At 36.2% G+C, this 11,706-nt stretch overlaps 1 protein-coding gene across 1 annotated transcript; it reads left to right on the top strand.

Moving 5' to 3' along the window:
* Positions 1 to 432: 432 nt before the first annotated feature.
* LOC132140165 (ras and EF-hand domain-containing protein-like) lies at positions 433 to 2,617 on the top strand. The gene is made up of 2 exons (XM_059548977.1): positions 433 to 645; positions 2,362 to 2,617. Exons 1-2 carry the CDS (start codon positions 518 to 520, stop codon positions 2,615 to 2,617), a joined length of 384 nt encoding a protein of 127 aa, XP_059404960.1. The 5' UTR covers positions 433 to 517.
* The last annotated feature ends 9,089 nt before the right edge of the window (positions 2,618 to 11,706 follow it).

Genomic DNA, 11,706 nt, shown 5'->3' with positions numbered 1-11,706 from the left:
ATATATATATATGTGTGTGTGTGTGTGTATATATAAATGTATGATTTACACACACATTATTTAAACAAACTTGAGGATGCAATTAATCGATTTGACACCACTAATAAATATTCAAAATCAAAGAAAGTACATATAAATGCATATTAAAAATAAATAAATAAATATAATTATATTTTATAACTATATTAATACATTTGTATATAATACCAAAAATATTTTAAAATAAATATTATTAAAAATAAATTAAATATAAATGTATTTGAATTAAAATATATATTTTTTATTAAATATTATTACGAGTAAAAATAATTAAAATAAATATTTACAAAATTAAATATGCATTTATTTACAATAAAAATAAATCTTTTTACTTATTTCCCTTTAAGTCCCTTTGTTTTTAAGTTTTGGAATGGATAATATACTATTGTTAAACTGTTACGTGGTAAAATATGTGAAGTGATTAAAAAGGCATGCAGTTGACTGTGAAGTGAAGCAGCGCGCGGACAGCGGTGTGTTCATGATGGCGGCGGCGGCGGTGGAGGAAGAGAGCGGCGGCAGCAGTGACTCCGGGAGCACCGCGGAGGAGGAGCGCGTGCGGAGGCTCTTCCACACCTGCGACGGAGACGGAGACGGATACATTAACCGGTCAGAAACCGCAGCAAACTCACTCTGACGGGTTTACGTGCAGAATAATAACTCTGGAGACTCGCGGAGCTGAGCAGCGGGACAGACGCGGTGCGACACGAGCCTTTCCGTTTGTGTGAACGATCGCGAAGCAGCGATATTACGATTTAATCCACGACAAGAAGGAAAAACAAACATATTAACGCGTATAAAGTTTGTTTGGGCGCTCCTGGGCTGCTCAGAGGTGTGTTATGTTAGTTGTGGCGTCGGAAGTGACAGGAAATGTTTCATCCTCATCCGCTACACTTCAGCGATTGTTGATGTTTCACTGTTGATAGTTTGGAGCGCTTTTGGTGGGACATTTTGAGTACATTTCTACAATTTGATGAATTAAAAGTAATTCTGAAGAGGTTGCATTAGAACCGTTTGGCAAAGACAGTGTTTCTTTACTAAAAAAAGACAACAGCATGCTTCAGTGTGATTAAATAAAACAGATTAATATTGTTAAATGTCATGCATCTACTCCGAAAGTATTTGACCACTTAAAATTACTCTTCAAAATGTCGTTGCATTAGATTCTAAATATTTAAAAAAGATACATGCACATACATTACAAGCAAAAACATGTGAATTTTGTTCAGTTTCAAATTGTGAAGAATAGATCTTGAGTTGAAAATGAAGACTTGTCACTTTCGAGTTTAGTATTAAGTTCTGAGCTGGAGCATATGCATTCAAGTCATGACAACAATGCAGAAGCTTTATATTGTTTGTTTTACATTTTATGTTTTACATTTATATTACACATTTTATTGCACTTTTTAAATGCATGATGTCTAACAAAACGTTTATTTCAAATAAAGCAAACCATGAAATATGATGAATGTGACATTTAACAATACATTAAAGGCATGGTTCACCCAAAACCAGACCATCCGAGATTTACAGTAGATGAGTTTGTTTCTTCATCAGATTTGGAGAAATGTAGCATTGCATCAGTGTGTCATCAATGGATGCTCTGCAGTGGATGGGTGCCGTCAGAATGAGAGTCTGATAAAAACACCACAATAATCCACAGCACTCCAGTCCATCAGTTCACATCTGGAGAAGACAAAAGCTGAAACACATCCAGCATTAAGATGATTTTAACTCCAATACATAGAGTCTATAATCATAATAACACTTCCTCCAGTGAAAAAGTGTTGTGGTCTGAATCAGGAGAGAAATCTGCACAGCTCAAGCAGCGTTTACAGACCAAAACAAATCAAATAAATATTTGAGACAACAGGAGATGGACTTTTTCGTTGGAGGAAGTTATTGTGGATTATGGACTCGTATTTTAGGTAAGAACATCTTTATGATGGATTTGTTTCTTTTCCAGATGTTCACTGATGGACTGATGTGGATTATTGTGATGTTTTTATCAGCTCTCATTCTGACGGCACCCATTCACTGCAGAGCATACATTGATGAGACACTGATGCAATGTAGTGTGTCGAGTTTTCTATTTATAAATATCTTCGCCTGATTGTTCATGTGTTTACAAATCGTAACTTCAATATTTCCGACTTAGTGGAAGATGCTCATAGTGAATGTGATGAAGTCACCTTCTGCAGATACACAGTTTTTCAGGTTTTTCTTCTGATTAGGCTGTCCAAATATGATTTTGGGATGACTGTACATGTACAAATGGCATGTTTTACCTCCGTGTTGAATCTCAAGCGTCTCTGTCTCGGTCAGGAATGATCTGCTGATGGTCTGCCGGCAGCTGAACATGGAGGATTCGGTGGCAGAGATCATGGGGCAGCTGGGCGCAGACGAGCGAGGAAACATCTCCTTCGAAGACTTCACTCTCTGCCGCATGCAGCTGCTCAACGAGATCCGCGAGGAGGAAAGCCAGCTATCACTGCTCTCCAGCGACTCGGAGGAGAGGAAACCTCACGAGAACAGTCTAGGTGTGTTATCTACCAGCATTCTCCTGTTCACATCTCCCTGAAATACTTAGTCAAACCAAAAAAAAATTGATATAATATTTTATATATATTTTTTGCTATTGGGTGCAGGACACTACAGATCATTAATGTAAGAGAGGATAGCAAAATAAAGTCAGCTGTGACACATTATACCCATATTATACCCAAAAGTGCAAAAGTTCGACCCATTCCTTTTTATTACAACCCGAATTCCGGAAAAGTTGGGACGTTTTTTAAATTTTAATAAAATGAAAACTAAAAGACTTTCAAATCACATGAGGCAATATTTTATTCACAATAGAACATAGATAACATAGCAAATGTTTAAACTGAGAAAGTTTACAATTTTATGCACAAAATGAGCTCATTTCAATTTTGATTTCGGCTACAGGTCTCAAAATAGTTGGGACGGGGCATGTTTACCATGGTGTAGCATCTCCTTTTCTTTTCAAAACAGTTTGAAGACGTCTGGGCATTGAGGCTATGAGTTGCTGGAGTTTTGCTGTTGGAATTTGGTCCCATTCTTGCCTTATATAGATTTCCAGCTGCTGAAGAGTTCGTGGTCATCTTTGACATATTTTTCGTTTAATGATGCGCCAAATGTTCTCTATAGGTGAAAGATCTGGACTGCAGGCAGGCCAGGTTAGCACCCGGACTCTTCTACGACGAAGCCATGCTGTTGTTATAGCTGCAGTATGTGGTTTTGCATTGTCCTGCTGAAATAAACAAGGCCTTCCCTGAAATAGACGTTGTTTGGAGGGAAGCATATGTTGCTCTAAAACCTTTATATACCTTTCAGCATTCAGAGAGCCTTCCAAAACATGCAAGCTGCCCATACCGTATGCACTTATGCACCCCCATACCATCAGAGATGCTGGCTTTTGAACTGAACGCTGATAACATGCTGGAAGGTCTCCCTCCTCTTTAGCCCGGAGGACACGGCGTCCGTGATTTCCAACAAGAATGTCAAATTTGGACTCGTCTGACCATAAAACACTATTCCACTTTGAAATAGTCCATTTTAAATGAGCCTTGGCCCACAGGACACGACGGCGCTTCTGGACCATGTTCACATATGGCTTCCTTTTTGCATGATAGAGCTTTAGTTGGCATCTGCTGATGGCACGGCGGATTGTGTTTACCGACAGTGGTTTCTGAAAGTATTCCTGGGCCCATTTAGTAATGTCATTGACACAATCATGCCGATGAGTGATGCAGTGTCGTCTGAGAGCCCGAAGACCACGGGCATCCAATAAAGGTCTCCGGCCTTGTCCCTTACGCACAGAGATTTCTCCAGTTTCTCTGAATCTTTTGATGATGTTATGCACTGTAGATGATGAGATTTGCAAAGCCTTTGCAATTTGACGTTGAGGAACATTGTTTTTAAAGTTTTCCACAATTTTTTTACGCAGTCTTTCACAGATTGGAGAGCCTCTGCCCATCTTTACTTCTGAGAGACTCTGCTTCTCTAAGACAAAGCTTTTATAGCTAATCATGTTACAGACCTGATATCAATTAACTTAATTAATCACTAGATGTTCTCCCAGCTGAATCTTTTCAAAACTGCTTGCTTTTTTAGCCATTTGTTGCCCCCGTGCCAACTTTTTTGAGACCTGTAGCAGGCATTAAATTTTAAATGAGCTAATTAAGTGGATAAAAGTGTAAAATTTCTCAGTTTAAACATTTGCTACGTTATCTATGTTCTATTGTGAATAAAATATTGCCTCATGTGATTTGAAATTCCTTTAGTTTTCATTTTATTAAAATTTAAAAAACGTCCCAACTTTTCCGGAATTCGGGTTGTACTAATAATGGGCAAAAATGTGGCATGCAAAAGTATATTTTTTTTACCTTAAAAATCACAATTTGTTAGCAATAATGGACAAAAAAATACAGTAGGGTGGAATTATATAATTTTTGTATTAGAAATCAGCATTTGTATTAGCAGTATTTGGTAGAAAATATTAAGTGCAATAGTATATTTTAAATTAAAATCACACATTTCATTATTATTATTAATGGACAAAAATATAGAGTGCAACCATATTTTTTTTGTATTAAAAATCAGTTCCATATGGAAATAACTATTATTTTAAAGACAGACCTACTATGAGCTCTGAGGTTGTTAATTTATGGTTTCTGCTTTTATTGAAGCTAGTTTTTTCTTTAAATGATCAAGTTTAATAGAAGAAACTATGGCGAAAAACTGTTGAACTGCTTCATATTTTTTTTGAAGCTGTGATACTTTTTTTTTCAGGATTCTTTGATGAATATAATGTTACAAAGAAGAACATTTATTTAAAACATAAATCTTTTCTAACAATATACACTACAGTTCAAAAGTTTGGGATCGGAACATTTTTATTCTTTCTTTTTTTGAAAAAAATTAAAACTTTAATTCAGCAAGGATGTGTTAAATTAAGTGATAACGAATATTTATATTCTTAGAAAGTATTTCTATTATGAATAAATGATGTTCTTTTTAACCTTTTATTCATCAAAGAGTCCTAAAAAAAAAGCATCGCAGTTTCCCAAAACAATATTTTCAATCTTTTTGAAGATTCTAATAATAAATCAGCATATCAGAATGATTTCTGAAGGATCATGTGACACTTTATACTGGAGTAATGATTATGAAAATTCAGCTGCGCATCACAGAAATAAATAATATTTTAAAGGATATTAAAATAGAAACTGTTATTTTATATTGTAATAATATTTTTGCAAGATTATGGTTTATTTTCTGTATTTTTGATCAAATAAATGCAGCCTTGATGAGCAGAAGAGACTTCTTTAAAACATTACAAGTCTTACTGACCCCAAACGTTTGTGCGCTAGTGTATTTTCTGTGTTTCATCAGTCTGTGGTGTTTGTTTGTTCACGCAGGCGCTCGTGATTCTGGAGCTCGAGACTTACAGAGTGCAGACCTGCAGTCTCCGACACAAACACATGCTCCGCAGCAGAGCGCACCGTTACTCCACAAACTCCTGGATCCCAGCGTCCTGGAGCCTTCGGCTGGACTTCACAAGCTCCTGTCCCGCGGCGGAAACTACCTGGAACTGGCCAATACTGTGAGTCTGACCGCTGTTTAACAGCTGCCTTTGATTGAACTGGCGAGAGCCAATTGATTTCATGTGGTTGCTTCATTATAGTGATGAACTGAAGCAATGCAAGTGTGTAGCATTTGTTATTCAAGCCCTTTGTTTAAACCATGCGTGACTCAAGAAATACTCAGCGTCTAGTGTTATTATTTACATAACATTTAACCTTTATATTGTAATTATGGTGAATATTGTCAGTGCTGATTTTTATAATGGTAACGTTAATAATATCATAAATAACCATTAAAATAACTATAAAAAGAAGCAGTTTTTCTTAAATGAACCTTTGATTTGTTATGGTAGTGTTTCTTGTACTGCCTTTATTTTGCTGCTTTATTTGAAAACCATTGTATTACAGAAAGATATAAAACTTATCAGCTTTTCGACAGAAAGTCAAAGTGCATTTGCATTAATGCTTCATTACAGAATTTATAAATGTATTACTTTATTACAGTAGTGAGAAAATGATAAGAATCGGCAAGATTATTGAGTACAGTATGAGTAATTTAATGGTTGTTAAATTAGGCTAGATATATTCAAACATTTTAATTTATTTAGTTTGATTTTGGGGGGCAAATGTATGAGATCATATTTCCACCAAATAAAAAGAAAATCCTGTGCCAGTTAAAAGTCAAAATGATGACAGTTCAAAGCAAAAACTAATATTTATATAAGAATTTTTAAATGAACTTGTTTTTGTACATTTTTAATCTCATAGTTATGACTGTGAGATTATCAGAATTCTTAAGTCAGAATTTGTTTTCGTCTCCTTTTCATCTCATTTATGAATTAGTATCCCATAACTTTGATTTAACAGAGCATTTGTTTTTCTTATGTGGTGGAAACAGGCTTAGACTTGTTTTTGTGAGCTTTACCCATAAAGAGCGAACCACTGATCTGAAGAACTAAATATGAAAGCTGAATCTCCAGAAAGCACTGAAGCTGGATGCAGTGTGTTAGTGAGTCTGTAGGTGGCGCTGGTGATCCTGTCCTGCAGTGTGTCTGATCTCAGTGGGTGCACTGCTTCGTTTGGTCTTTTTCAGTCAAGGCAGTTTAATTTCCTGATGAGATCTTTTATTATCTGATTCGAAGGCATGGGGTGAATATATGATGTTGTTTGGCGTAAGAGTGCTTGAAGACGTGAATGAAGTGTTATCAGCAGGTGTTTGCTCATCAGTGCTTTCTTGTTCAGCTTCTGCTTTGGAAGTGAAGAACATGTCAGTGTGTGTCTGTTCATGTGTGATCAAGATCAGCCTTTCTTTATTTCGATCCAAAAGCACAGTATGACATTATATTTTGCGTGAAGCCATTAAGATTGATTGCATTGTATATTTTTATATCAATTAACCACATTTGCCGTCTATATTGTCATCATTACTGTTCACATGTTTTTCTTTTATGTAATTCTCATCATTCTCAGTGATGACTCTTAATTTTTCATTGCACCAACAAAATGTTTTCATTAATAACATTTAGCCTATTATTATTACAAACCTGATTCCAAAAAAGTTGGGACACTACAAATTGTGAATAAAAACAGAATGCAATGATGTGGAAGTTTCGAATTTCAATATTTTATTCAGAATGCAACATAGATGACATATAAAATGTTTAAACTGAGAAAATATATCATTTTAAGGGAAAAATAAGTTGATTTTAAATTTCATGGCATCAACACACAAGGACAAGGCCACGTTTACCACTGTGTGACATCCCCTCTTCTTTTTATAACAGTCTGCAAACGTCTGAGGACTGAGGAGACGTGTGTGTGTGTCTGTCTCTGTGTGTGTCTGCGCGTGTGTGTCTATGCGTGTGTGTGCATGTGCATGTGTGTGCGTGTGTGTGTCTGTCTCTGTGTCTGTGTGTGTGTGTGTGTGTGCGCGCGCGTGCGTGTCTGTGTGTGTGTGTGTGTGTGTGTGTGTGTGTCTGTCTGTCTGTGTGTGTGTGTGTGTCTGTCTGTCTGTGTGTGTGTGTGTCTCTGTGTGTGTGTGTGTGTCTGTCTCTGTGTGTGTGTGTCTGTCTGTCTGTGTGTGTGTGTGCGTGTGTGTGTGTGTCTGTGTGTGTGTGTGTGTGTCTGTCTCTGTCTGTGTGTGTGTGTGTGTGCGCGCGCGTGTGTGTGTGCGCGTGTGTGTCTGTGCGTGTGTGTGTCTCTGTCTGTGCGTGTGTATGTGTGTGTGTGTGTGTGTGTGCGCGCGTGCGTGTCTGTCTGTGTGTGTGTGTGTGTGTGTGTGTGTGTGTGTCTGTCTGTGTGTGTGTGTGTTTGTGCGTGTGTGTGTGTGTGTGTGTGTGTGTCTCTGTGTGTGTGTGTGTCTGTGTGTGTGTGTGTGTGTGTGTCTGTCTCTGTCTGTGTGTGTGTGCGTGTGTGTGTCTGCGTGTGTGTGTGCGCATGTGTGTCTGCGTGTGTGTGTGAACATGTGTGTGTCTGTGCGTGTCTCTGTGCGTGTCTCTGTGCGTGTCTCTGTGCGTGTCTGTGCGTGTCTGTGCGTGTCTGTGCGTGTCTGTGTGTGTGTGTGTGTGTGTGTGTGTGAACATGTGTGTGTCTGTGCGTGTCTCTGTGCGTGTCTCTGTGCGTGTCTGTGTGTGTGTGTGTGTGTCTGTGTGTGTGTGTGTGTGTTGTTAGTTCATCACTGTTGTGTGTTATCAGTGTCTCTGGACTGCTCTGCTCTGTCATGTGGCATGTATTAGTGTAGGTGACGTCAGAGAGCGAGTGTGTTTATAGTGATGCAGGAATGTGTTTGGTGTCGTGTGATGTTTAAACGCTGATGTACAGCCGTTATACAGCCGATCCGGTTACCGCAGTAAAGCTGTACTGAATCATTAGAGAGGACTTCACCAGCATGTGTTGCACCTCTGTTTAACTCTTTACATGCTTTTGCAGGTTTATTTGTACTTCTCTGCTTTAAGAAGATGATTTTAGTTGTTTTTATGTGTGGATGATGTATTTCAGAAGCAGTGCTTTGGGTTTTTCTGCTGCTCAGTGTTGTTTTATTTCTTTATTACTAAGACAAACTCTCTTTAACTGCCTGGTTAGCACAGAATGAATGTTCGTTGTGAGTTTGTAAAGGATTGCAGTGGTTTTATTGAGGTTGCTGGTTCATGCTGTTTTTTGCTGCAGTTTACAGTTTTCTTCATTAGGCAGCATCTGTAGTTTTTATTGAGCAGTTAAAGATGCTTTGTAGGAACGTGAGAGTGCACTTTCTGTTTTATGTCCATCTGTTTTTGTGCTATGTGTGTGAGAAACAGCAAAAATAATTCATTAATTAACATGAACTAACAATGAATAATAATGAACGTGTGTGTGTGTGTCTGTGTTTGTGTGTTTTCAATTTATGTCTGTCTTTATGTTTGTCTAATTAATTTCTTCTGTAACTAAGTGTGAGATTGAGAAATAAACAAACAAACAAAACTGCATAAATAATAAATGTTGGTCGGTGACACTTTACAATAGGGTTCCATTTTTCCATTTGTTGAAATCTAAAATAATTCAGATGCATTTATTAATTTTAACATTTATGTATGCAGTAATAAACTAACTACTAATATAACAAAGAACAGTAAATACTGTAAATGCATTGCTCATTGTTGGTTAATTTAAGTTAATGAATTAACTAATGGGACATTGTTAAGTGTTCTCATTACTTAATCTAAGAAATAATAGTGATTTATTGCTAGAGTACGTTTCTGTCCATTAATTGTTTAATAATCACACCATTGCAAAGTTTGGAGAAACTGACTGAATGTCATATCAGCTTTGTAGGCAAATATAAATTGTGTGCATCTATGTTTATGCATATCTCTCATGACTTTAGTATTGTTCTAAAATAACTATATAGTCTATATAATCTACCTGTTTACAGATGCACACTGCTGTATTTGCTGACAGACTTTACTAAAAGTAAGACTGTTTAAAATGGTCTCTTTCTCTGATACTCTGTTAGAAAGCGTTGACTGTAGCGCCTGCTGTATATTGGATCAGTATTGAAGGTCTGCTGTCTGTCTCTCTCTTTCTGGTTTTCTCTCTGTCACTTTATCCTCCACTTAGAGCCCAAATTTCATTATGGACATTATCTGCTGTGCACTGCATTCTGCCCCGAGTGCTAATGTCCTCATCTCACTAATGCATGTAGACGATCAGTCAAAGTCAGGTTTAGTGGAGCACATGGCAAATTATCTTCAGTCTGTCCAGTTTCCAGAAGATCATGTTGAGTCCAGATCAAAACCTGCTTCAGTCTTTATTATTTGTCATTGTTTTCCATTGAAACGGCATCTCTAAGATATAAGGAGAATATATTTAGATTTTAAAAAGCAGTTTAGTGGAATTTTTTTGGTTGTTTAAGTTTTATTTTGTGGTTTGTAGATGCAAATGCACTAAAAAAAAAAAAACATTTGCTCATAATTAAGGCCCTGTTGAAATTCATGTCATTTATTCCCCCCAAAAAATTTTTTACATTTTTTTTTTTTTTTTTTGTTAAATTCCCTTTTTTCAGTTTTATTGATTTATTTACTGGATTCAGTATTTTTTTCCCCCATTACAATTTTTCTGGACTTGTCTAATTAAATTGAAAGAATGAAACTTTGAATAAAAAAAAGTTTATATCCATGACATTATTCCAAGTTATACAGTAAATTCTTTTTTTTTTTTTTTTTTTTTTTTTTTTAATGACTGGATTTCGAGAGTTGATTCCCGTTTTACACATTGTATAAATCACAGGGCAGTACTATAACAAAGGTTTTTCTTAAGTTACATGAGTAGTTCATCTAAAAATGAAAATGTGCAAACCCTTAAGCCATCCCAGATCAGGATGGGTTTGTCTCTTCATCAGGTTTGGAGAAATGTAGCATTGCATCAGTGTCTCATCAATGGATGCTCTGCAGTGAATGGGTGCCGTCAGAATGAGAGTCCAGTTTTTGTCTTCTCCAGATGTTAACTGATGGACTGGAGTGCTGTGGATTATTGTGATGTTTCTATCAGCTGTTTGGACTCCATTGATGAGACACTGATGCAATGCTGCATTTCACATAAGTGGGAATGCTGACTGATCACAGCATATATTAAGTCCTTCCCCATGTTCTTAACACAACAAGATCCAGCAATCCCATCAGCGCCGCCTCATCTGTCACCGCGGATTCATGACTGTTGCACACCATTTAGCTTCATCTCATTATTGGCTTCGTTAAGAGCTCAGAGCGGTATATATCTCAGCTGATGAGAATCTGAATCAGTGCTCAGAATGAAGGCCATATGTGTGATTTGATATAAAAACAGATGCAACAAGTTATATAAAAGTTATGCATGCAGAAGTATTGGTCCTAAATGCAACGGGACATTTTTAGGCACTTGGTTTCTTTTTCTGCTTAGTAGCATTGGTCTACACATTTGGATTTTTAATAATAAATGCTGCATATCTAGAGAGTATCTGTAATATGCAAATATTAAGAAATTTGTGTTTTTGAATTGAAATTGACACGTTTATTCACCTCGGATGCATTAAATATATTAAAATATTACTGTAAAGAGACATTTATTGTACAGATTATTTCAGGGGAAAGTATAAAATAGTGTATTATTCAAAGTTTATTCAAAATGTATTTATGTACATATTTTCTAAAAACATACTTGTGACTTTTCTTTTTTTTTGGGAGATGTATTTTAAAAAAAGAAATGTATTATGTATTTTTAAAGCATTAAAAAAACTTTATTCTTTCTATATTTTAAATTATTTTCCCTATGTTCCCAAATTATTTCAATTTGATAAAAAACATTCACATACATCACTTTTTAACATAATTATTTGTTACTTCTATGAACATATAAGTCATTTGAATAAATATCAGCAAGAAATATACTTTATAATGCTTCAAAATATAAAAATGAAGCATTATTAAATTATGATAACAATGTCTTCTTGTTTCCAGTCTTTTGAGTGGTGCATTATTGCTATTATTTTTAGTTTTCTTTGTATTTTTCCTGCTGGTGGCTCAGAAATGACACTCATATTTGCTTTAGGTGA

Source organism: Carassius carassius, chromosome 5, assembly GCF_963082965.1.
Source record: "Carassius carassius chromosome 5, fCarCar2.1, whole genome shotgun sequence".
Classification (NCBI taxonomy): Eukaryota; Metazoa; Chordata; class Actinopteri; order Cypriniformes; family Cyprinidae; genus Carassius; species Carassius carassius.
The sequence above is the reverse complement of the archived record's forward strand: the minus strand, read 5'-3'. Positions and strand labels throughout refer to the sequence as shown.

Coding starts and splice junctions, on each gene's coding strand:
- LOC132140165 (XM_059548977.1), top strand. CDS start 518: ATGATGGCGGCGGCGGCGGTGGAGGAAGAGAGCGGCGGCAGCAGTGAC. Junction 646..2,361: donor GGAGACGGATACATTAACCG/GTCAGAAACCGC, acceptor TGTCTCGGTCAG/GAATGATCTGCTGATGGTCT.